The sequence below is a fragment of the Ammospiza caudacuta genome, chromosome 5 (assembly GCF_027887145.1).
Source record: "Ammospiza caudacuta isolate bAmmCau1 chromosome 5, bAmmCau1.pri, whole genome shotgun sequence".
In the NCBI taxonomy this organism is placed as follows: Eukaryota; Metazoa; Chordata; class Aves; order Passeriformes; family Passerellidae; genus Ammospiza; species Ammospiza caudacuta.
In genome coordinates, this window is record NC_080597.1 from 14733620 (window position 1) to 14755162 (window position 21543).

At 44.0% G+C, this 21543-nt stretch overlaps 2 protein-coding genes across 2 annotated transcripts; one reads left to right on the top strand and one right to left on the bottom strand.

Annotated features, from left to right (window-relative positions):
• Nucleotides 1-3907: 3907 nt before the first annotated feature.
• On the top strand, nt 3908-9903 carry LOC131557781 (C-type lectin domain family 2 member L-like). Its single transcript, XM_058805238.1, has 5 exons — nt 3908-4130; nt 4789-4872; nt 5773-5957; nt 6620-6720; nt 8349-9903. Exons 1-5 carry the CDS (start codon nt 4082-4084, stop codon nt 8464-8466), a joined length of 537 nt encoding a protein of 178 aa, XP_058661221.1. The 5' UTR covers nt 3908-4081; the 3' UTR covers nt 8467-9903.
• A 2151-nt stretch (nt 9904-12054) lies between these two features.
• LOC131558272 (killer cell lectin-like receptor subfamily F member 1) lies at nt 12055-21138 on the bottom strand. The gene is made up of 7 exons (XM_058805918.1): nt 21057-21138; nt 15978-16055; nt 14565-14663; nt 13812-13952; nt 13315-13466; nt 12783-12895; nt 12055-12187 (listed from the first exon to the last, which is right to left on the bottom strand). Exons 1-7 carry the CDS (start codon nt 21136-21138, stop codon nt 12055-12057), a joined length of 798 nt encoding a protein of 265 aa, XP_058661901.1.
• Between the last annotated feature and the right edge of the window lie 405 nt (nt 21139-21543).

Genomic DNA, 21543 nt, shown 5'->3' on the forward strand with positions numbered 1-21543 from the left:
CCTGTGACAGGGACACCTCCAAGAGCTGCTCCTCAAAGCTCATCCTACTTCTATGGACCTGTGTCCCAACTGTGTCTCAAGCCAGCTGTGGTGTTTAGGATACACTTGGTGGAAAAAATGCTCTGAGTATCTTGGCAAAAATCACAAACAAGGGATTTTGATTTTATTGTAGGAGAAAACAGCAAAAGAAGGCAAGGTTCTTAAAAGAATCCACTCCAAACCATTGAAAAGCCCAGAAGATATTGCATAGAAGTAACTAAGTAGAGACAGACATGAGCAGACATCTCAGAGACGAGCAATACTTTATATAAACAAAAGAAGTTCATGCAGTATTGCACATGCAAACAATTTTATCTGATTCGAAATGACAACTGTACCAACACAAGAAATGGCTCTCACTGCCAAACGGGCAGTTCAGGGAGGATGCACTGCCAATGCAGACTTGGTGTCAGAGCAGCAAGCAGGGTTTAGGGCACACAAAGAACACCCTAAAGATAGCACTGACAGTGTTACAGAGCTTGCAGCAATCACTGGCAGATTGGGTTCCTTTTTAGCACACACTGGACTTTCTGGAACCATTTTGGGTTTGTGGCTGCAAAGGCTTCAAATGGGGAATGACTTTTCAAGGTGCAGTGTGATGTTTGCTCTGTGGTGGGTCACAAATCATCTATAAAGGAATTCTGTTCTTTCTTGGGAAGTGGCCCATGGGAATCTCATGGGGTTTAACAGGACCAAGTGCTGGTGCTGCACCTGGGTCAAAACAGCCCCTGGGATCAATCCAGGCTGGGGATGAGCAGAGGGAGCAGCCCTGGCAGAAGGACCTGGGGCTGCTGTGGGTGAGACCTGGCCCTGCCCCAACGCAGAGCCCCCCTGTGCTGGGCTGCACCCAGAGCCCCAGGGCAGCAGGGCAGGGGGGATTCTGCCCCTGTGCCCCTCTCTGCTGAACCCCCCTGCAGGGCTGCATCCAGCCCTGGGCCCAGCACAGCAAGGACAGGGAGCTGCTGGAGCCAGGCCAGAGCAGGGACACCAAGGGGATCAGAGGGATGGAGCAGCTCTGCTGGGAGGAAAGGCTGAGGGAATTGGGATTGTTCAGCCTGGAGAGGAGAAGGCTTTGGGGTGACCTCATTGTGGCTTTGCAGTGCCTGAAGGGAGCTTGTAAAAAAAGAGGGAGAGAGACTTTTTACATGAGCAGATAGTGACAGGACAAGAGTGAACAATTTTTAACTAAAATAGAAAAGATTTAAGGCAGATATTAGGAAAAATACTCAGAGGGTTGCTGAAGCCCTGGCACAGGTTGCCCAGAGCAGCTGTGGCTGCCCCATCCCTGGCAGTGTCCAAGGCCAGGCTGGATGGGGCTTTGAGCAACCTGGGATAGTGGAAGGTGTCCCTGCCCATGGCAGAGGGGTTGGAGTTAAATAAAGTCTATTCCAATCCAAACCATTCCATGATCAGAGAGTGACAAAAGGTAATCAAGGATTATTTGGGGTAGCAGCAGGCAGGAGGCAGGATACAACTCTGACTTTTCAAATCAGTCCCATGAAAGCCCTCTTGTACAATGCTATGCTTTTTCCTTAGAATGTTCGCATTTTTATCCCTACATCATGGCAATATTTTAAAGTAACTTTCCAGTGAGTCACTTTGGAGGTTATTTCTGCCTTTAGCCTGCAAGAAATTCCTATCTTGTTAACCAACTTTTATTTTAGGAATTGTCTGGAGGCTTCTTAGCCAAACTGATCAGGGAAAGTGAAGGTGAAGGTGAGTGTCTCAGTTACAAGCATCTGGGGTTAATAGCAGTAGTTTTGGAGGTCAGCTGATTCACAGTTATGTTGACAGCATTTCTCAGGGTTTCTTGCCAGCCTGGAGAATCTCCTGCGGCTGTGAGAATTACCTTCTGTACTCGTGGGTGAGCACAAAGAGAGCGCTCACTTCTGAACGCTCTGTGGTTAAAAGCCACAATGCTATTTTTGACCTCAGTGACAGGCAGGACTGAATGGCAGGAGCCCAAGCCACTCCTTCAGAGCAAATAAATGCTGAATAAGCTGTTCTTAGAATGCCAGCACTACATACACCAATGCTCCACTGTCTCCTTGTGTGTAAAACATGCTCTACATCAAGCACATACTGAACTCCCTGCTGCCCTAATTCCACACCCCCCTCTCATCCTCTGCCCCTCTGGATTCATGTCTTCCAATTCCTCTGGAAGAGTTTCCAGCTTGTGCTCTCTGGACCCATCACCTCTTATCTCTCCTGGTTCCCTAGCCTCCCTGAAGCCACCATGCCTTAAGCCTTGTCACACATATCTTTTGGATTCTTCTTCATCCTTTTATCTTTCCTTTTCTTTTCCAGTGCTGTCCTGGGAACTTTGACCAGTCCAGCTCTCCCAGTTAAGTGCTTAAATGAATTCCTGCTGCAAGCAGAGGCTAAAATCAACTGCAATTCAAATTATACTTATGGAAGTATAAAGTTTATATGGTTCTTTCTAAGCTGTAAACATAAACACCTGGAGATGATTTTCAGCAACTCACCACTGCTCAGAATCCTTGACAATCAAAGTAATTGGAGATTGCAGTGAAAGCTTAAAGTGTAACCCCCTATTCCCATGGTTTTCTGTTTGAAGTTTCCTGCCCAGGTACAGAAGGATGCTTATTTTGGATAAATCACTGCTGAATTCCTCACCAGCCTCACACAGAGCCCACATGATGACTTGGAGAGAGCTGTGTTCCTCAGGCTGTTAGAACACAAAGCACAGCCCGGATCTGTTGTAAGTACAGCAGTTATTGTGCAAATCCACCAGGTGAAATGGATGATAGGTGTGGCCCTGTCTTCCAAGCAATGCTGAAATTTCTACTGCACCTTCATCCCCACGGGCAACCCAGCATCATCAGGCTTTATATTCTTCTAGGTAAAGCAAATCACTGTCCAGTTTTTCCAAAGAGGTTTAAGTAATCAACGTTTAAATACTTGATTTTACTCTCCTTCTCCATACAAAAGAAGAAAATTAATAAATATGAAATGTGAAAAATGTGTATTTTATGATTGGCTTTTCGCAAATATTAAAATGAATATTGGATGTGTTGCATTAGAAAGTTATGCTGTATTAATTCTCTTAAATGATGTGTTAAATATAGTTTTGGGTTATAACAACATGTTAAAATAGAAACTATGTTATGTAGGATACTTTTTAAAAGAAAGGACTTGCACTGAGATAGCAGCCACAGGACACCTAAATCTTTCAGAGAAAAAGAATTTATTGTTCTCTTATCAGAAGAAACAAACTTCTTCCCACCTTGCTCAGGCTCAAAGGCGCTGTTAGGATTCAGAGGAAGAGGCTGACACTGACCAGACAGAATCCCGTGTTTGAATGGAATTTATGCATCATGTATGAGATTTATGAATATGCAATAGGCTGTTGCTTTTAAGGCTTAATCCTCTGTTAACGTGGATCCCTTTTCGTGCTTATGCTGCCCAGGAAAAGGTACCATGACGTCCGTAACTCTTTGTTTTTATTGTCTCATATTGTCCTAATTCAAGTTGTCCTAATTATTATTACTCTAATTATATTATATTCTATTTATATATCCATTTTATTACTACCGAACTTTTAAAATTTTAAAAACAAGCGATTGGCGTTTTACACATGAAATAAATAAAATTGGGGAGCGGGGAACCACAAAACCATAAAAAACCCAAAACACCCGAAAAAAGCAAAACCAAAAAAAAAAACCCCACCAGACAAAACCAAAACAGAACCTTCTCCCTTCGTGTTAGTTCTGTTAGTTCCTGGAATTTGCTGATGTCACAGGATCTCGGTGAGATTTTGTAGGAGCCGACTTCTCCTTGAAAGCGTCCCCATTTCCTATTTCTCCGGAGTTGCGGAGTGACTGCCGGGGCTCCCTGGCCATGCCCCTGGGGGCTGGCAGCGAGGGCAGCGGCAGCGGGGCCAGAGGCAGCGAGGGCAGCGGCAGCGAGGGCAGGGAGAGAAGCGGCACCGAGGGGAGCAGCGGCACCGAGGGGAGCAAGGGCCGGTCTCGCTGCGGCCCGAGCGCGGCCGGGCGGCCCCGGCCCTGCCCGCCCCGCGCCCATGGGCAGCGGCGCCGAGCGCGGCGGCTCCGCGGGGCGCGGCACCAAAGGTGACGGGCGGGGGACACCGAGGGGCCGCGCTGGGGTGCGGGGGGGATCCGGGACATCCCTCCGGAGCATGGGGAGCCGGGGAGGCCCCCCGGGAGCCGCCGCATCGCTGAAAACGCTCCGTTCTGGCAGCGGAGCGAGTGCCCGGAGAGGGGACCCTCCTGAGGGGCCCCTGGGATCAGCTCGGCCGGGCAGCGGCAGGGCCTGTGTGCTTCCACAGCCCTGGAGGGGACAGGAGCAAAAGGAGACCAAACAGCTGTGACCGTGGGATAAGGCTGGATATTTCTCAGGAAAAGTTTTGGGCTCCAGAACGGATGGCTTTTGTTATTTCCTCTCCAGCCTCTTATCCATGGAACTTATCCGTGCCGTGTTTAGGCACTCAGTGTCCACCGTCATTTTCTCCTTGCTCGTTTCTTTCTCTTTGGATCACTTTAAGTTCTGGATGATGTAACTAAAATTTGCAGTAACTCAGAGTTCTTGTTAGATGATAAACCTTGTGAAGTTAAGCTAAGTGTTTCTGCTCCCAGCCTGCTCTCCACAGAGAGCTATATTTGTTTTAAACAGCTTTGTGTGTCCTGGGCTCTACTCCCCTTTCAGCTGGTTCTTATTTGTTATTTTGGGTTTGTTTTGTTTTTTAATTTCTTGCATTCGTTTTTTCAGGTCTGCTCTCAAACATCTGGCTGTGGCGAGCTGTCGCTGGAGTCCTTACTGCTGCTGTCATTCTGATTTCCTGTATCCAGTTTGGTAAGTAAGGAATTTTAAAAGAAAATCTAATTAGCAATAGAAATTACCAGGGTTTGGGGTTCCATACTGAGAGGGTGCTGAGGCCCTGGCACAGGCTGCCCAGAGCAGCTGTGGCTGCTCCATCCCTGAGGTGTCCAAGGCCAGGCTGGATGGGGCTGGGAACAACCTGGTCTGGTGGAATCTGTCCCTGCCCATGGCAGGGGGTGGAACAAAATGATCTTTAAGGTCACTCTCAACCCAAGCCACTCTGTGATCCTGTGTGACTATGTGATTTCTGTTTGAAATTGTGGGTCAGTGCAGGAACAGCTCCACGTGCTTCAGTGGGGCTAGGGAGGGCTCAGCTTAGTCTTAGTTTACTTTTGGTATCAAGTTTGTCACATCCCTGTTGGTCTTAATCCAAGTTCAAGAAAACAAATAACAACAGGAAGGTAGTCCTACCAATCTGCAGTCCTTCAAAAATGCCACTATAATAAACAAAATTATTAATTCAACTGTGAGGAAGCAACACATGCAAAAATTGGAGTTATTGGAATTTTCAAGCTGTAGAAGAGTCTTTGGGTGTTTCTTTATGATCACCTTCTCAGCTACTTCTACCAACGTGTCCCTGACCATCCTTTTAAGGATATGTCAAGAGGCAGAAGGGTGCAGGATCCAGAAGATATAATAATAATAATAATGATAATGATAATGATAATGATAATAATAATAATAATAATAATAATAATAATAATAATAATAATAATAACATCATCCAGAAGATGTAATGATTATTATTATTCTTTCAGCTGGGCAGAAGTAACAATGCTGTGGCTACACTGGGATTATTTTAGATGCTGCAGTCAGAAAGTAAAACCTTTCCCAGTGGAAGAAGAGGGTAGATTGTTTCTTGTCTTTTCCCAGTGAAGCCTTCTCTGGCCAAAGCGTTTCCAGTGTGTCCTCCCCTGGAGCTGTGTCCATCAGGCTGGCTGTACTTCCAGAGGAAGTGTTACTTCCTCTCAGAGAGTGAGGCTGCCTGGAACTTCAGCCAGAGCCAGTGCTCCTCCCACAACGCTTCCCTGCTGGTCATCGAGAATCACCAGGAGCTGGTAAGGGGGATCCTGTTTTCCTTCCAGTTCTCTTCCAGGGAACTGCTTCTCCATCCTCCTCAGCTGAACAGTTAGGAAGCTGATGTAAGACCACAATGAGTCACAGCCCACAGAAGACTTTGTGCCTCTTCTCCCTGAAAACAGGAAACATCAGTTTGAGAAGTTGATGGTTTAAAAAACCTCTGAGTACTTCTCTGAATTAAATTTGGTGCTGCTCACAGCTATAAATTGTCATATTGAGAGCATCTATCAGGGTAAACACTGTTGCATCTCTTTTATCTTTAATTAAACAATTATTTTCTCATATTGAGATAGGTTAATGACACACAAGTTGGTAAATATGTTAATTGTGACCTTTGGAGTTAGGAGATAGTTACCCAAAGTGCAGCTTGGAGCATTTTTTTTCTATATTGTACCACAGTATTAGGAAAGATTCCAACCTGAGCAAAGGCCTAGGAGAATATATTCTTCTGGATCTGTTCCAGACCTTGATAGCAGACCTTGATATTTTAGAATAGCCTCTCTCTAGGTGAGTCAACCCTATCCCGACCAGTCTCCTCTGTGTATTTAGGTTTTAAGATTATTCCTTCAGCAGGAAAGGGTAGATTGTTGTTTTGCCGAACTTGCAGAACTTCTTTTCTCGTGTGGGTTTATTCCTACAGAGGTTTATGATGAAGATAACAAAGCAAGACCCATGGATTGGACTCCATAAAAGAAATGAAGAGTTCCTCTGGGTAAATGGAAAAGCATTAGACAATGAACTGTAAGTTGATGTGGAGGGGTTTTGCTGGTGATATTTGATTATAGGAGAGTAAGAAAAATAATGCAGATCTTGTGACTTGTAGGAAATCTCTGTTATTATATTGAAGGGATGGAGAGGGTATGGAATGCACTGAAGATTTCACATGGCATTGTTAAAACTGTGGCAGATGAAAGTGAGGGGATGAGTTTGTAATGCTGAGAAGCAACATGAGGCAGGCTGATGGTAACAGACATTAGAGAAAGTGAAACCAAGAGACACAAAAGCAATGGGAGGAAGGGAATTGGGGGAGGAAGGGAAGATTGCAGTAACACTAATTCCTCATCATAGAATATATTTTGCAACAATACAAACCTGCATGTGAGCTGTGTGAGGTTAATAGCAAAGGGATTTGGGAGACTCCTAAGACATGTTTTCATTTTTATAGAATGTTCCTCAGAAAGAGGCTGCTGGAGGGAAAGGAAGATGTGAATTTATGTTGCATGAGCTGCTCTGTGGCCAGGGCCCACTGTGTGTTCTGTGCCAGCAGTGCCAGGTGTGGGGCACTTTGTTCCTCTCCCTGCAGCTGTCCCATCTCCTCAGAGGCTGCTGCAGCTCATCCTGGAGCAGCTGCTGGCAGGAGGTGGCAGAATTACCATTGATAGGTTTAAGCAAGGAGAGTTCACAAGCCTGAAATTACCTTAAAAAATGGAAAATTTAAATACTTTTAAGTCTGTGACATTACTGGTGATGTGTGACTATATTCACTTCATCCCCAAGCCCTGAAGGCTTGATCTGACAAAGGCATTTAATGTGAGATGTGGGGAACACGTGGGCACCTCAAGTTGAAAACTGCAGTCCTTCCCACTCTTTTATCCCCTCTCTGCAGTACAAACATCCACTGAAGCTTTCATTTTCAGTGAGCTTCTTGCCATTCTTGGACCTCTGCCTCACTGCTTGCCTCAAACGGCCCCTCCTGAAGGGGAGGGCAAACACCTTGATATCTAAGCTCAGGTGTCACTAAGCTGGTGGGGATTTGTCCCTTGGCTTTTCCAGACACCATTCCAGTTTGCTTGGCCTATCCATAGAGCTTTATAGCACTTTGTTTGAAAGCAGAGTTGCTGAAGGAGTCCCTTACCTCTTATGTAGGGACACCTGTGGTGTGGAAACTGAGGTTTGCTTCTTGTTTCCCCCAACAACCCTTAACCATGGTGCCTGTTGGGTTCTGAGGAAGGGAGGAATTAGAGATGCATTTCCTTCACAGCTTCTGCTGGAGCCTTTGAGCTGGATAGGAGGATGTAGAGGTGCAAGGTGGTGGTGCCTATCTTGCATCCCTGAGAAAGGCAAACCTGAGTTTCAGTCTCTGCTCTAAGGGTGTGTTTCACATTAAGTGACCACTAAACAAGATGCAGGAGTACTACAAGTGCTGGATTTTGTATTCTGGGCATGAGATACATTAAGAAAAGACAATCTCCATGGTGGTCCCTTCAAGGCACAAAACATCATCCTCCTCTGGTGCCTTGCCTGAGATAAATCAGGCTTTATTCCAAGAGAATTCAAAGAGAACCAGAGATGCCCATAGCTGCCTTTGCTCTATTGCAATATTTGATTGTGGGTGTCCAAGTAACCCTGTCTCCCCTTCTCCCTGACAGGTTTGAAGTGAAAGGCTCTGGCAGCTGTGCCTATCTGGAGTCCAAAGGAGTCTCAGCCTCAGGATGTTCTTTAACCAGGAAATGGGTCTGTAGCTTGAATATCAACTCAGCAAGATAAAGGTGGACAAAGCCACCACCCCTGACTCTCAGAGCTCTGATATGATGCCTACACAGGCTATGCCTACACTTTGGGACCTGGGAATGTGTCCCAGCTCCTACTCAGTGGTGAATAACTTTTCTGGTAGCCAGAATTCTCCACCCATGGAGGAAAGCTTTAAAGATACCATTTTAAAGGCTCTCTTCAGCATCTTGATAAGTAATTTCCTTGCCCCATTTTTCCAGCTACTGCCCAGCTGTAGTTTCTTTTTGCTGTGCCATCAGTATTTCCTCCATTTACTTTTCTCTTGTAGGATCAGCTGCTCTTTCTTTCCCTTTTTGGGTGTGCAGTTGGAGGTTTTTGTTCTGCTTTTCCTTTTGCCAGGCTCTGTGTGCAAGGGTGGTGGAGTGGGTCTGTCTGGAGGACTGCCAGTGCCTCGTGGATACAGGGCAATGCAGAAGTGAACACTAGTGTTTTAGTCAGGATCACAGCAAATTCCTCTCTTTGCACTTGATGGGATGTACCTTGCATTGTATTCCACGTTTTGTTAATGTTATGTTACATTAATGTTGTTAAATCCTGGTGATAACACTGTCAAGCTGATTTATGTAGCTGCACTGCACCTGAAGTTATCCTCACAACACTTTCTTTAGCCAAAAAATGTCACAATAGATAAGGATATTTATTTAACTGAGCATCTACACTGATGGGAGGAGAAGAGTTGGAACTGGAGGGGTGATAGTGAAACTGCAGGCATTAATGTGTAAATGTAGGAATAGTCCTCAGCGCAAGGAGGCAGAATCAGGAGAAGGGAATGAGAGAATTAACAGCAAGGGATATTTCCCTGTGTCTCCCTTTTGCCCTGTGCCTGTCATGGTGAGGCTTCTGAGCAAGGGAACATTTCCAGGTGGACAGTCAGTGTTTCTTGGTGTAGGTGACATTTTCAGCAGCCCCCAGTGCTCTTGGATTGCTGGGAGCCTGAACAGGATTAGGGCACAATCCCTCTGATTGTCTGAGTCCTGCACATATCTATCAGGTTGTCCAAAGATTAAAAGTGTCATTTGACCCAGAGGAAGCAAATTTGCCTGGAAGGAATATAACTATGAAGTTTCCAGGGAAGGAAGAATGGGAAGTTCACCCCCATTATTTTCTGTGACAGAAGGACTTGACTGTAGCAGGACCATACACATGGATACTGTCAGCAGCTTGTGCCTTTCAGATGTTTATTTAAATATAATCACTAATTTTGCTGGATTACACTTTTCTTAATTGCTTGTATTCTTTATAGGCACAGTAACAGGACTCTACAGTATTAAAAGCCTAATTATCTATTTATTTTTTATGTTGGGGGGAAGGTGTTATTCTGCAATGTTTTTACATTAACCTGATTCTGAAGGATATGGTATGTGCAATAGTCCTGAAAAGATACTTAATAAATATCTTTACAGAGCCCCTGAATTACAGTGGTTTGTATCTTAATATTGGGATATTAAAAGTATTTTTCATCTCAGGCACCATTTTGGTGAAAAAAAATCTGAAGCGAAGTAAAACATTCATGTTTTGAACATGGAAAAAATCTTTAATCATAATGTTGGGGCTGACATGAAGCAGAATATTTGATCCAAAAAAGAATGTTTTTCCCTTTTTAACACCTCATAATGAGTCACACTTTTAATAAAAGGTTAAAAAGTGAAAGCTCTTCTGGAATCTGACTCCTCAGGGATGCAATGAACTTCCTTGGGGGTGTTAAGAAAAGAAGAGTGAAGCTGCAAACTCTGCCAACTTGCTTTACTCAGAGTGGAGTTTGATGAAGTACTTCAATGGTAATTTCTTTTTCTTTTTTCTTTTAAATAAGTGACTGCTTAAACTGTAGGTAAGAACTTCAGTAAGGCCCTGCAAAAACTTGTTTAATTGCATGAATAATAGCAAGAAGGCCCAAATCATAGATGTTTCATGAATATTGTTAAAATCTAAACACCACAACTAATATGAGAGAAGCCAGCATGCAGGAGTTTGTTTTTCTTGTTAAATTCAGCATGAGTCAAGATAGATCTGCCAGAAAACCAGCAATTGTCAACTCCACTGCATGGAGAAGGGTGTGCTGTGAGTACCCTGAAGTGAAAATTTCTCAGCAGTCAGAAATTCTCTCTCTATAAAGCATGTATTATGTAGGTATAGATGATGATCTTACTCATTTCAGACTTTTTCCTTTTCTTTGCTTCTCTGTCTAGAATGAGCAAACCAATCCTCTTCCCCTCACGTGCTGTGCTGAGTTTGGGGGATTTTTCTTGTTTCCTCTTACATAACAGCAGTTTCTCATGGGTCTTGAGCTGCTGATGCTGCATTCTGCATGACAAATCTATGCTGGGATTTTGTTGTTGTTGTTGTTTGAAGGGAAGTCCCTGAGGGTACAGTTCACTTTTTAATCTGCAGCCCTAAAGTGCTGGACATTAACCCTCCCCAGGCATGCACAGGCATGAAAAAACATCTCTGAGAAACTGCAGCTGCCTTTATTTGTGTGCATCACAGCAGAGACAAGGTAAAGGCTTACCATCTCAAAAGCCATGTTAGACTTGTTTCTCATTGCTGTAAGGACTTAAATTCCAGTTGGAGCCATTTTGGTTAGAGTAGCACCTTCAATTCATGACATTTCTTCATTTTTGTCAAACATGGCAATCTAATAAAGACACTAGGTCAGACTGCTCTTAGCATTTTTGTGTTCTAGACCCAGAAACAGCATTTATTTATGACATTTCAGTGCCCAAGTAATGCATTTACTGAGTGCACTCCCAGGTATTTATTTCAGCAGTCTTTGGCTTTGGTACCTCATCATACCATAACTGTGGAATTTACAATGTAAATTGGAATTTACAATGTAAAGGGACAAAAATATAGGTGGAGAGGAAGGTTATCAACTTTATTTCCTTGCACTGCAATGTTGTTTTCCAGCCCAAGCCCTTTCCCTAGTTAATCCCTTCAGATTTCAAGGCTCAGCAGCAGAAGAGGATGGGAGCAATTAGCTCATTAACCACAAGTGTTAGAAGTCACTCCATGCCTGATCTGCTGTCCACACCCAGTAGCTGTGCAGCAGCTTTGAATAAGACATTGTCCAATAAATGCATTTTTTCCCAGCCCTCAAGTGGCTTCTGTGAGTCACAAATAGACCCCAAGGAAAAAAAACACAAAACCCCAAGGCCACAAACTTCAACAAACACTAAAATCCTGAAACACAAATAAAAAGTCCTCAGCTCAGCAGGGATGACAGCAGAGGGCCCAGCACACCTTTCATGCCCCACAGGGGTCACAATTCCTGCACATCACACTGTTTATGTGCACAGTGCTCCTCCCCACGAGTATCTCTCCTCCTCTGACCCTTCCTGAGGCAGCTGCTGCCAAGATCTGTCTGTGTGAAGGCTCAACACCCCAGAATCCTCGTGTGCCAGCTTGCAGCCCCATTGCAGGACCTGTCTTCTGACTTCTTGGGGAGCACAGCACAGCAAAGTGCAAGTTTGCCTGCAAGTCTGATGAAAATTATTCACATCACAAGTTGGTTTGTCTGTAAAATGGGTCTTCTGATGAGAAGCTCTGCCTGCTGTCTGGAAATGTGGCTCAGAGCACCAGCAAAGTTGCATTCTTCTTACAGATCCACTCCTTTAAGGTCTGGCAGTTGTCTGTCTGGATCAGGTTTTTCCTTCTGTAAACAGCACAGTTCTTGTCAGCCTCAGTGCTTTTTAGAGCTGTCCTGCTGAGAGACCAAAAGGAATGCAATGAGTTGCTGGGTTTAAACTCAGCACTGCTTACAAATCCTGGTGATGCTCTGGGTGAGGGGCGTGGATGATGCCCACTTGACCACCCCCTTGAAGCGCAGCAGCTGTGCAGAGGTGGGTTGGGCACCCCCAGCAGGGACTGCTGGCTTCTGAGGGGTGGATGCTTGGCATTATTAGTGTTACAAAGATAAGGATCCTCCCCATGCAGCCACAGTGCTGAAGAAAGCTGCAGAGATGCCAGCCAGTGATGTGGTGAGAGGCAGCACATGGTCTGCAAAGTGACAGAGTTTGTTGGCAGGGATTTCAGCAGAAGTGTGTAATTATATCTCTGCATTAATAAATATATGAGCTGTGGCTGTGGTTAGTCCTGGAGGCAGAAATCAGTTTCCCAAAGTGCCCAGCAGGAACCTGTTGATCTGGAACTGGCCACGAAATAGACTGAATAGGTACCTGAGGCTGCAGGCTTAGATCTGTGCTTTGGGTAATTAGCTCAGATTCAGAATTGTATTTCCAAGCAGGGATGTTGCACTTTGCTTTCCCCAAAGATATCCTCCCCCCAAAAATCATCACCTCTTTTCTTTTACTCTGTGATCTTCCACTGAACTCTGTGTTTTCTCCATGTCTTCGATGTCCGAGCCAATCCAGATATATTTGGTATCTTTATCTTTGCTGTCTATAAATTCCTGTGGAATGATTTGAAGGATGTTACCTGACAGAAGAGCTTTCCTGCTGTGCCCAGGTCATGCTCCTGCCTCATGCACAGCTTTTATTTCCTTTTGAAGAGCAAGGGCAGGGGTGTAGCCATGGCAGAGCAGCCCCTCACATCAGCCCCCACACACAACCAGCCTCCTCTTTTCCCTGAGCCAAAAAGTCCCCAGCATTTCCTCTTCCCAGTCTAAACTACTCTGGCTTCCACACTTGACACCTCTTGTGCTTGTCTTCAGCTCTGCTCTGCTGACATTCCCAAACCCAGCTCCTGTGCAGAGAGACTCAGATCCTTTCCCTGGTGGGGCTCTCGGTTGTCTATGTGTACTCCTGACATCCAGGCCATTTTCTCTTGGAGAAATGTTTGGCTGAGGCCTGTCACTGCTGCAAGACTCACCATCTCAATTTCATCCTCAAAGACAAGCAGCTGGGATTTCCTGGCCAGGCAGTTTTTCTGGCTGTCCTCCCAGCTCCTGGCCTCCTCAGAGAAGAAGTAACATCTGCCCCTGTGCAGCTGCCAGCCAGGGGGACACAGCTCACACATTGTCCCTGTGGGTGGACAGGGGGAATATTTAGCTCCTGCAATGGATGGAATTTTTCCCCCTGTTTATGAACCATTGTCTGGAAAGTGTTCTCGAGGACAAGAGGAGGATATATGGCATTTCTGACAGCAGCTCCTGGCAGATAGAAACGTAATGAAAATACTGGAAACTTTATATCAACAGAGGAGCAAGACTATCGTGATTGAAATGTTACTTTAGGTTTTGTTACCACTGCTCTGCAGGAGCGCCATGAGTTCCTATAAACTGCAGGGTGTCAGAGAAATGGGAACAGAGACAACAGAACTGTGCACACCACACATCCTCTCTGCTGGAAAGGAGCAACGTGCCTCACCCTGTCCATCTTCACACAGCTCCTCCACGAGCTGTTTCAGGAGAGCTGCTGAGACAGTCCTCTCTGAAGAAATGTCACTGCTGGTGCTGTTCAGACCATACTGGGGCAAACTTCCTGATTTTCCTGCTATGCCCTTCAAAACTGGAACAGCCCAAAGTAAAAAAAAATTAAAAAAAAAAAAGAGAAAGAAGTCATGGTTAACAGCAAGAATAAGGAAATGCAGTCTGTACCCAGAGCTGGTCTGGGAATGTGAGGATATCTCTGTGTACATTGCCTAATACACAGTTAGGAGCAAACTCAGTGAGTAAAGCTCAGTGAGCTAAACCCTCCTGAGATGTTCATGGCATGGCCTGGCTTGGAAAGACTTTAAAGATAATTTCATTCCAACCCCCCTGCCATGGGCAGGGACACCTTCCACTATCCCAGCTTGTTCAGAGCCCCATCCAGCCTGGCCTTGGACACTGCCAGGGCTGGGGCAGCCAGAGCTGCTCTGGGCACCCTGTGCCAGGGCCTCAGCACCCTCACAGGGAACATTTCGTCCTCATATCCAATCTAAACCTCCTCTCTGCCAGTGTGAAGCCATTGCTCCCTGTCCTGTCACTCCAGGCCCTTGTCAGGAGTTTCTCATTTCCTGTATTTGTGTACGAGTTGACACCTTTTAGTGTGCCACTAAGGGAATTTTTCTCTCAGCTCTGTCAGAGGTTTAGCCGTGTCTGCAGTGAAGGGGTGAAGCAGGAGGCAGGATCTACTCACACTGCTTGGCTTGTATGGCCACGATTCCCAGCAGGATGAGCACGAGGACTGCCAGGACCAGCGCCACATAGAACCAGGCTGAGCTCCTGTGCTGGCAGCCTGCAGGGAGGCAGGAGGAAGAGCACCTTAAGGTCCTGGCACTCTTAAACTTAACCTTAACACTGGGGAAACAACAGAGAAATCATCTGCCTAAAATCAGTCTGCTGTCAGGAGGATGCAGTGGCATTTAACTTATTAAAAATCTGCATCCATTTTGCACACATGGAAGTGAAATCAAAATCTGTTCGGTCAGACAGAGCAAGTGCTTGTCAACCTTTAAGAATTTGCCTTTTCTCCTTTGACTTATTTTTCTCAAGCATTGCCTCCTCTCACCTACCCGCACACAGCCTGCAGGACCTTGCAGAGCAGTTCAGGGAAAGTATCAAGGATGGGCTGTGGTGTCAGGGATGGGCTGTGGTGTCTGTCAGGGGCAGGCTGTGGTGTCAAGGATGGGCTGTGGTGTCTGTCAGGGATGGGCTGAGGTGTCAGAGATGGGCTGAGGTGTCAGAGATGGGCTGAGGTGTCAGGGATTGGCTGAGGTGTCAGGGATGGGCTAGGGTGTCAGGGATGGGCTGTGGTGTCTGTCAGGGATGGTTGTGGTGTCAGGGATGGTTGTGGTGTCAGGGATGGTTGTGGTGTCTGTCAGGGATGGGCTGTGGGGTGTTGCTCCTCTCTGCTCCCAAGCGTTACTGTTCCTGTCCTGCAGTGCAAAGATAACTTCCCTAAATGCACAGGAAAAAAAGCCCCATACTGACACCCCCTGGCACGGCACAGGGAGGTGCATCAAACCAAGCATCTCTCCAGCTGTTTGGCATTTGTGTGTGTCAGAGGAAAACCCTCAGGAAGCTGCAGAACCGAGGATATTTGGGGTTAAGGTGCCAGTGCCACAAAACAGATGTGCACTGTCATGACCTCTGTTTCCCTGACCCTGCCTGCGTGAGATGAGCAACTGCTCCATCCTCTGGCTGCCTGACCTATCTGGTGTGATGTTCCCAGTGCAAGGAGGGTGACAATCACCAGGCACTAATGGCACAGAGAGACCTGGGCATTACCCTGCTTCCAAAGCCAAATGCATCCCTGGGACTCTTTCCCCATGAGGGTTCTACAAAAACCATGGAATTTTTCTTTGCTTTACTACATTTCCCATGTAGGGCACAAAAGCATTTTTAGAAATTATTTTTAAAACATCCTTCAGTATTATTTTTAAAAGGAAAGTGTAAAATCTGAGAAGCCAGGAAGAAAAGCAGCAGATGAAATGACAGATCAGCCCTTCATTGAGAGAGAGTACATAAAAGCTCTTGATAGCAGGTTTCACTGGTGGGCAATAGGAAAAACTCCATCTATAAATAGTAACCAAACAAAATTGCACAGTACCAGGAGCGGAAGTCTCTGCTCTGCTGCTCCCTTGGGGCTGGGGCTTCACATGCAGCTCAGCATACGTGATGGTGTTTCCTGTAAGGAGAGAGCAGCGCTGACATTTGTGCCTGTGCCAATCACCAGGTGGAGGAACAATAAAGGCAGAGCTTGCATGAAAAGGGGGGTGTGTTTCCAGGGCTGCTTGTTCAGCATTTTCCTTTTCCTAGGCAACGGCAGGCAAGATGATGATTTACCACTTCCTCCTGCTGTCAGGCAGGAAAAGCCTCCTCCATAAGCTTTGAACTGCTGGGTGCTGTGTGGCTGGAGCAGGAGCCAAACAGGCTGAAGGATGGGAAGGACCTGGATCCCGTCCATGGCAAGCACCCCATCTGTTGCTAAGGCATCTCGGAGGGTACCCCAGGGGCTGGAGGGGCACCAGACCCACCACTGCTCTGTGGGGCAGAGAGATGCCAAATGCCAACCAGCACTCAGAGAAATGCTGCTGCAGTAAGGCAATTCCTGGGGGCAATCCTGACTTGTGAGTGCTTATCCCAGGATATTTCAGGTGCTGGACCTGATGGTTGAAGACATCCTTTTCCAAAAGCACGTTGCCAAAACAAAACCAAAACTGTCATTAAAATCTCACGGTGTGGGTTCAAGGCACGTGGATTCTTTCTGAAGATGTTTTCAATATAATTTACCTGGGTATTTTGCAGAGCTACTGGTTAGTGTTATGGAAGGTATTTGGACCTTTGGGACACTGCTTTTGGTTCCATAAATGGAGATTTTTATCCATCTGTATCAAGAATAAGCTTCTGTGCTACCACCCTAGTTTGTGACCACTGCGGCTTTTAAAAAGAAGTGTTGTATTAAATTTCACTGGTCAGGGAAAAACTTGGTAGAGGAAGAGAGTTTCATCAGGTTTAAATGAGGCAGCATTTCATATGAGAATTACTGAAGTATGGAGAGGTTTTACAGTTAAAAAACCAACTGAGAACCTGATTGGCAAAGAAGGGTTATTCATATAGGGGAGACAGTCTATGCTTTAGAGAATATGACCTAATACAATTGGTTGTTTGCTTTCTTTCAAATTATTAATTCAATGAACTACAGAAAATTTGTGAATTAAATGTAGTTGTTCTCAAATCAAATGCCCTAAAAGTTTTTCTTCTTAGAATGTAAATAATTTTCCAAAAACACTCAGGACTTTTAAACTTTTAAATGCATTAGGCCTGTAAATGGAGGTACTTCTAAAATAAGTATTTTAGACATTGTGCTACTGTTAGTAAATAATTTCTCTCTCAAATGCACGTTTATTCCTTCAAAAATATCTCTAAGCCTGTAAGAAAAAAAAAAACCTCATCCATGCAAGCTGAATATTTAACACAAATCATTCCTTCTATTACAGTGTGTATGGGCTGGTATGATTATTTGAATGCTGGAATTATTATTTGAATGCAGAATCCTTGGAAGTCAGCAGGAGGCTTTAAAACACCACATAACCTTAATTCTGCCAGATGCTTCCACACCCTCACCTAATTCAACAACAAGGTGGAGATCTCTGTCAGCCACTGAAACAGAAATTTCACTGCACTTCCCTGTGCCTGTTGTCAGGTGCAGAAAACATCCCTTGTATTGGAAGCTTCTGCCCGGTGAATGTGCAGCCAGGGAGTGCTCCTGGGGAGGTCCCTTAGGGAATGGTGTGTCCAGATGTAGGCCAGCACATCCAGGGGTCTGGGGGAAGCTCCAGAGGCTCCAGGTGGCCCTGGTCAACACCCAGAGCAGCCCAGGAGGTTAAGGAGGGGAATAAGAAGTTAAAGGCACAACCAATAGCAGGCTACAACTGCTTGTGGGTTAGCTTGGTGGTAGAATTCAACTCTCCTTGGTTTGTCCTTCTCCCAGGGAAAGTTCTGTGTAGCCACTCAGGATTCATAATCAGGCAGCTCTCAAATTATCTGTGAGGGAATTGGGACACAAAAACTGCTGGAGTCTTTCGCTGGAAAATGGATTCCCAGGTGTGTTAATCCTTGCTGGGATTTAGGAACACTTTTCTACTTGTGAAAAATGCATTATTTTATGATTGGCTTTTCACAAATATTAAAATGAATATTAGATGTGTTGTGTTAGAAAGTTATGCTGTATTAATTCTCTTAAATTATGTGTTAAATATAGTTTTAGGTTATAAAAAATGTTAAAATAGTAACTATGCTATGTAAGATACTTTTTTTAAAGAAAGGACTCACACCAAGGTAGCAGCCACAGGACACCTAAATCTTTCAGAGAAAAAGAATTTATTGTTCTCTTATCAGAAGAAATTAACTTCTTCCTGCCTTGAAGGCGCTATTAGGATTCAGAGGAAGAAGCTGACACTGACCAGACAGAATCCTGTGTTTGAATGGAATTTATGCATCATGTATGAAGTGTATGAATATGCAACAGGTTATTGTTTTTAAGGGTTAATCCTCTGTTAACGTGTGTCCTTTATTGGGCTCGTGCTGCCCAGAAAAAGGAACCCTGGTGGTCCGTAACTCTTTGTTTTTATTGTCTCATATTATCCAATTCAATTTGTCCAAATTATTATTACTCCAATTGTATTACTATTTTTGATAACCATTTTATTATTGTTAAACTTTTAAAATTTTAAAAACAAATTATTGGCATTTTTTACATACTGTTGAACACCTGTTTGAAGCACATGCACAGTAACAGCAACTGCACCTAGCAAAGCCTGGGCACAGATAGTGCCATTGCTAAATCCTCCTCAACACACTCTGGCAGAGCACCCAGGAATCCCCTCATCCCTGTTGTAAAGCAGGGGACCCCAAAATCTGGGAGAAATTATGTATCTGTCTCTATGGATATCAGAAGGCTAATTAATTACTTTATTACACTGCATTATTTTATGCTATATTACACTATATCTACACTGAAACTGTACAAGCACTCAACTCCACTGCACAGAATCTTGTGACTGTCTGCTGACCAACAGTCTGGACACGCACATGGCCCTGAAACAAGGCAAGGAAACAAAACACCATCACTTTGGGTAAACAATCTTCATTTTGCATTCTACTTTGGCACAACACAGGAGCAGCAAATGAGATAAGAATCGGTGTTTCCTTCTCTGAGGTTCCTGGCTGTGATTCCCGGAAAATATCCTTGGGGAGCTGTGCCTTGCTTTTCTCTGTGAAGAGAAACGTGGCCCCACGTCCCTGTTATCCAGAGCACCTGAGTGACAGCTGAAGTCCAGCTGTAATCCAAGCCCAATCAAACAAAATGTATTTGAGTATAATAAGAGATAAGAGTGGGGAAAGTGAGGCTGGGAGCTGTAAACACTGAAGAAAAGATTAGTTAAGAGATTTTGTCTCTGTATATTTGAGATAGAATAACTAAGGCTTGTAGAACTACTGCGTGGATCTCTGGTGCCTGTTTCTTAAAGGGGATGGAAGCACTGGAGTATGAACAGAACAGCCACAAAAATGATTAGCATTTTTGAGAGGTTAAATATTTAAAGGGAACAGGGCATTGAGAAATCACTTAATTACCATGGCCAGTAGCTTCATATGAGAAAATAACATGAGTTAAAATCAGTTCAACAAAAGTTTACTAAGAGCCATCCACATATTAATGATTAATTTCATTGGAACTGGCCTGTCCAAAATTGAGCTTTTCCTTTAGACAGCATGATCAAGGACTAGTTTTGGATGTCTTCTAATCAAGATTTGATGTCTGTCTCCCTTCACAAATAAGTTTTATCACTTTGGATATTGGGTAAAATTCCAGGCAAGACCTCTTTGTGTTGCGCAGGTTATAGCAGTGCAAACAACATCCATAGGTGCATGAACACAGAATTTAAGGCAGTATTTCATGCCATATATATAATAAAGTGTATTTATATTACATATATATAAATATATATGTAATATATAAAAATACATATAATATATATAATATAAATATAATATAATATAATATATATATATATAAAATAAAGTGAACTAATTTTTATCTTTTGGATGCCATTCTTGTAAAAATATATAAAAGCTATTATTTAGTATTTCATGCCATATATATAATAAAGTGTATATATTACATATATAAAAATATATATGTAATATATAAAATACATATTATATATAAATATATATAATAAAGTGAACTAATTTTTATCTTTTGGATACCACTCTTGTAAAAATATATAAAAGCTATTATTTTCTGTCATTTAAGTGCATGTATTCAGAGCACCATCATCACTATTAATCTCCATTGTAAGCAGAACATGTAAAAATGCTCATTACACAATGCTGTTTCCATAAGGGATTAAATACAATAATTACTAATGAGAGCATGAAAATATCCTTAGTCTGATGCAACAAGAATTTCCTATTTGCTCATAATAAGCTGTCATTCATGTTAGATGTGATCCAGAATTTTGTCCAAATGCTTTCATGAATGAATTACATTTTTTTTCCCAAGTAGTAGAAATGCCACTTCTTCAGAAAATTTATTTCAAATCATCTCCTTACCCTGAATACTGGCTTAATCCTTTGGGGCTTTTTTACAAAAATGTGAAATGATCACAGATTGATAATTTGGTTCTGAAAAATCACCACTGGAAAATTAAAGAGAAAGAGCAGGAAGTTTTTAGGGGACATTCAATACTTCCTTCAGTGACAGTGGCTGCACTTTAGACTGCTACTTGTTTCCTGATTTCCTGGTTAATTTACTGCTCCTTTTCCATGAACATAAACATTGATCTGATTTGTGGGCTAGGAAGTAATTCAGTGGAGCATTGTCTTGATCATGTTACTTCTTTAAAAAGAAATATTATGCTCATTACTCAACCAACAAACACTTTTTCTTTCTCATTCTGTTACTTAAAGCCTGGGACCAGACCTGACCTGCTGTTCTTTGGTGCTTCTGCTTTGGAGCAGCTTGGCTGATTTGTACTGTGAGGATCTCTTCCACTACTCCACCTTCTTGCCCTTGCCATGCAGCATCTTATGGCATTCTACTAGTTTTACCCAAGTTAGAATGTGAGAGGGAAAGAGAGAGAGAGCTCAGGAGAGCAGAGAGTGTGTGCCCAAGAGGTTTTACCTGGGTTTGCTGTCCCTGGAGGAGCGCGGGGCCTTTCCCTCGGCAGCATCGCCACGGCCGCGTAGGTGACGTCCCCTGCCATCCGTGAGCCTGTCCTCAGAGCTATGGAAAAAGCAGCCTTAACTCAGTCATTTGCATCCTGTCTCAGGCCTGCCTGCCTCCAAAACACTCACATGCTGTGCTATGGCTCTGAGGAAGGCTGAGAAACACAAAAAAAGGAAGTCACTGAGTTACTTCTTTCAGCGCAGCTTCAAAGCCTGTTTTCAGCCACCATTCTGTCTCTTCTTGCCCTTCAGAATACAGGAGCAAATGAAGATTAAAGCCCATCATTTTCACTAATATATGAGAAAACATATGAGATAATATATGAGAAAAAATCTCGTTGGTCAAAGCAGAGGAAATTCTCTAAGGAACGCCCAAAAATGGACTTACACAGGTATGAAAGGTTTGCTGGTTCTCAGGAGAGTAGGGAGTACAATTTCTGTGC

Bases quoted from the DNA above. Each gene is read 5' to 3' on its own strand.
- LOC131557781 (XM_058805238.1), top strand. From the start codon at position 4,082: ATGGGCAGCGGCGCCGAGCGCGGCGGCTCCGCGGGGCGCGGCACCAAA. The intron at 4,873-5,772 runs GTAAGTAAGGAA...GTCTTTTCCCAG, and splicing joins GATTTCCTGTATCCAGTTTG to TGAAGCCTTCTCTGGCCAAA. The intron at 6,721-8,348 runs GTAAGTTGATGT...TCTCCCTGACAG, and splicing joins AAAGCATTAGACAATGAACT to GTTTGAAGTGAAAGGCTCTG.
- LOC131558272 (XM_058805918.1), bottom strand. From the start codon at position 21,138: ATGGCAGGGGACGTCACCTACGCGGCCGTGGCGATGCTGCCGAGGGAA. The intron at 14,664-15,977 runs GTACTGTGCAAT...GCCTCCCTGCAG, and splicing joins AGCAGAGACTTCCGCTCCTG to GCTGCCAGCACAGGAGCTCA. The intron at 12,896-13,314 runs GTGAGTCTTGCA...ATCATTCCACAG, and splicing joins TTGAGGATGAAATTGAGATG to GAATTTATAGACAGCAAAGA.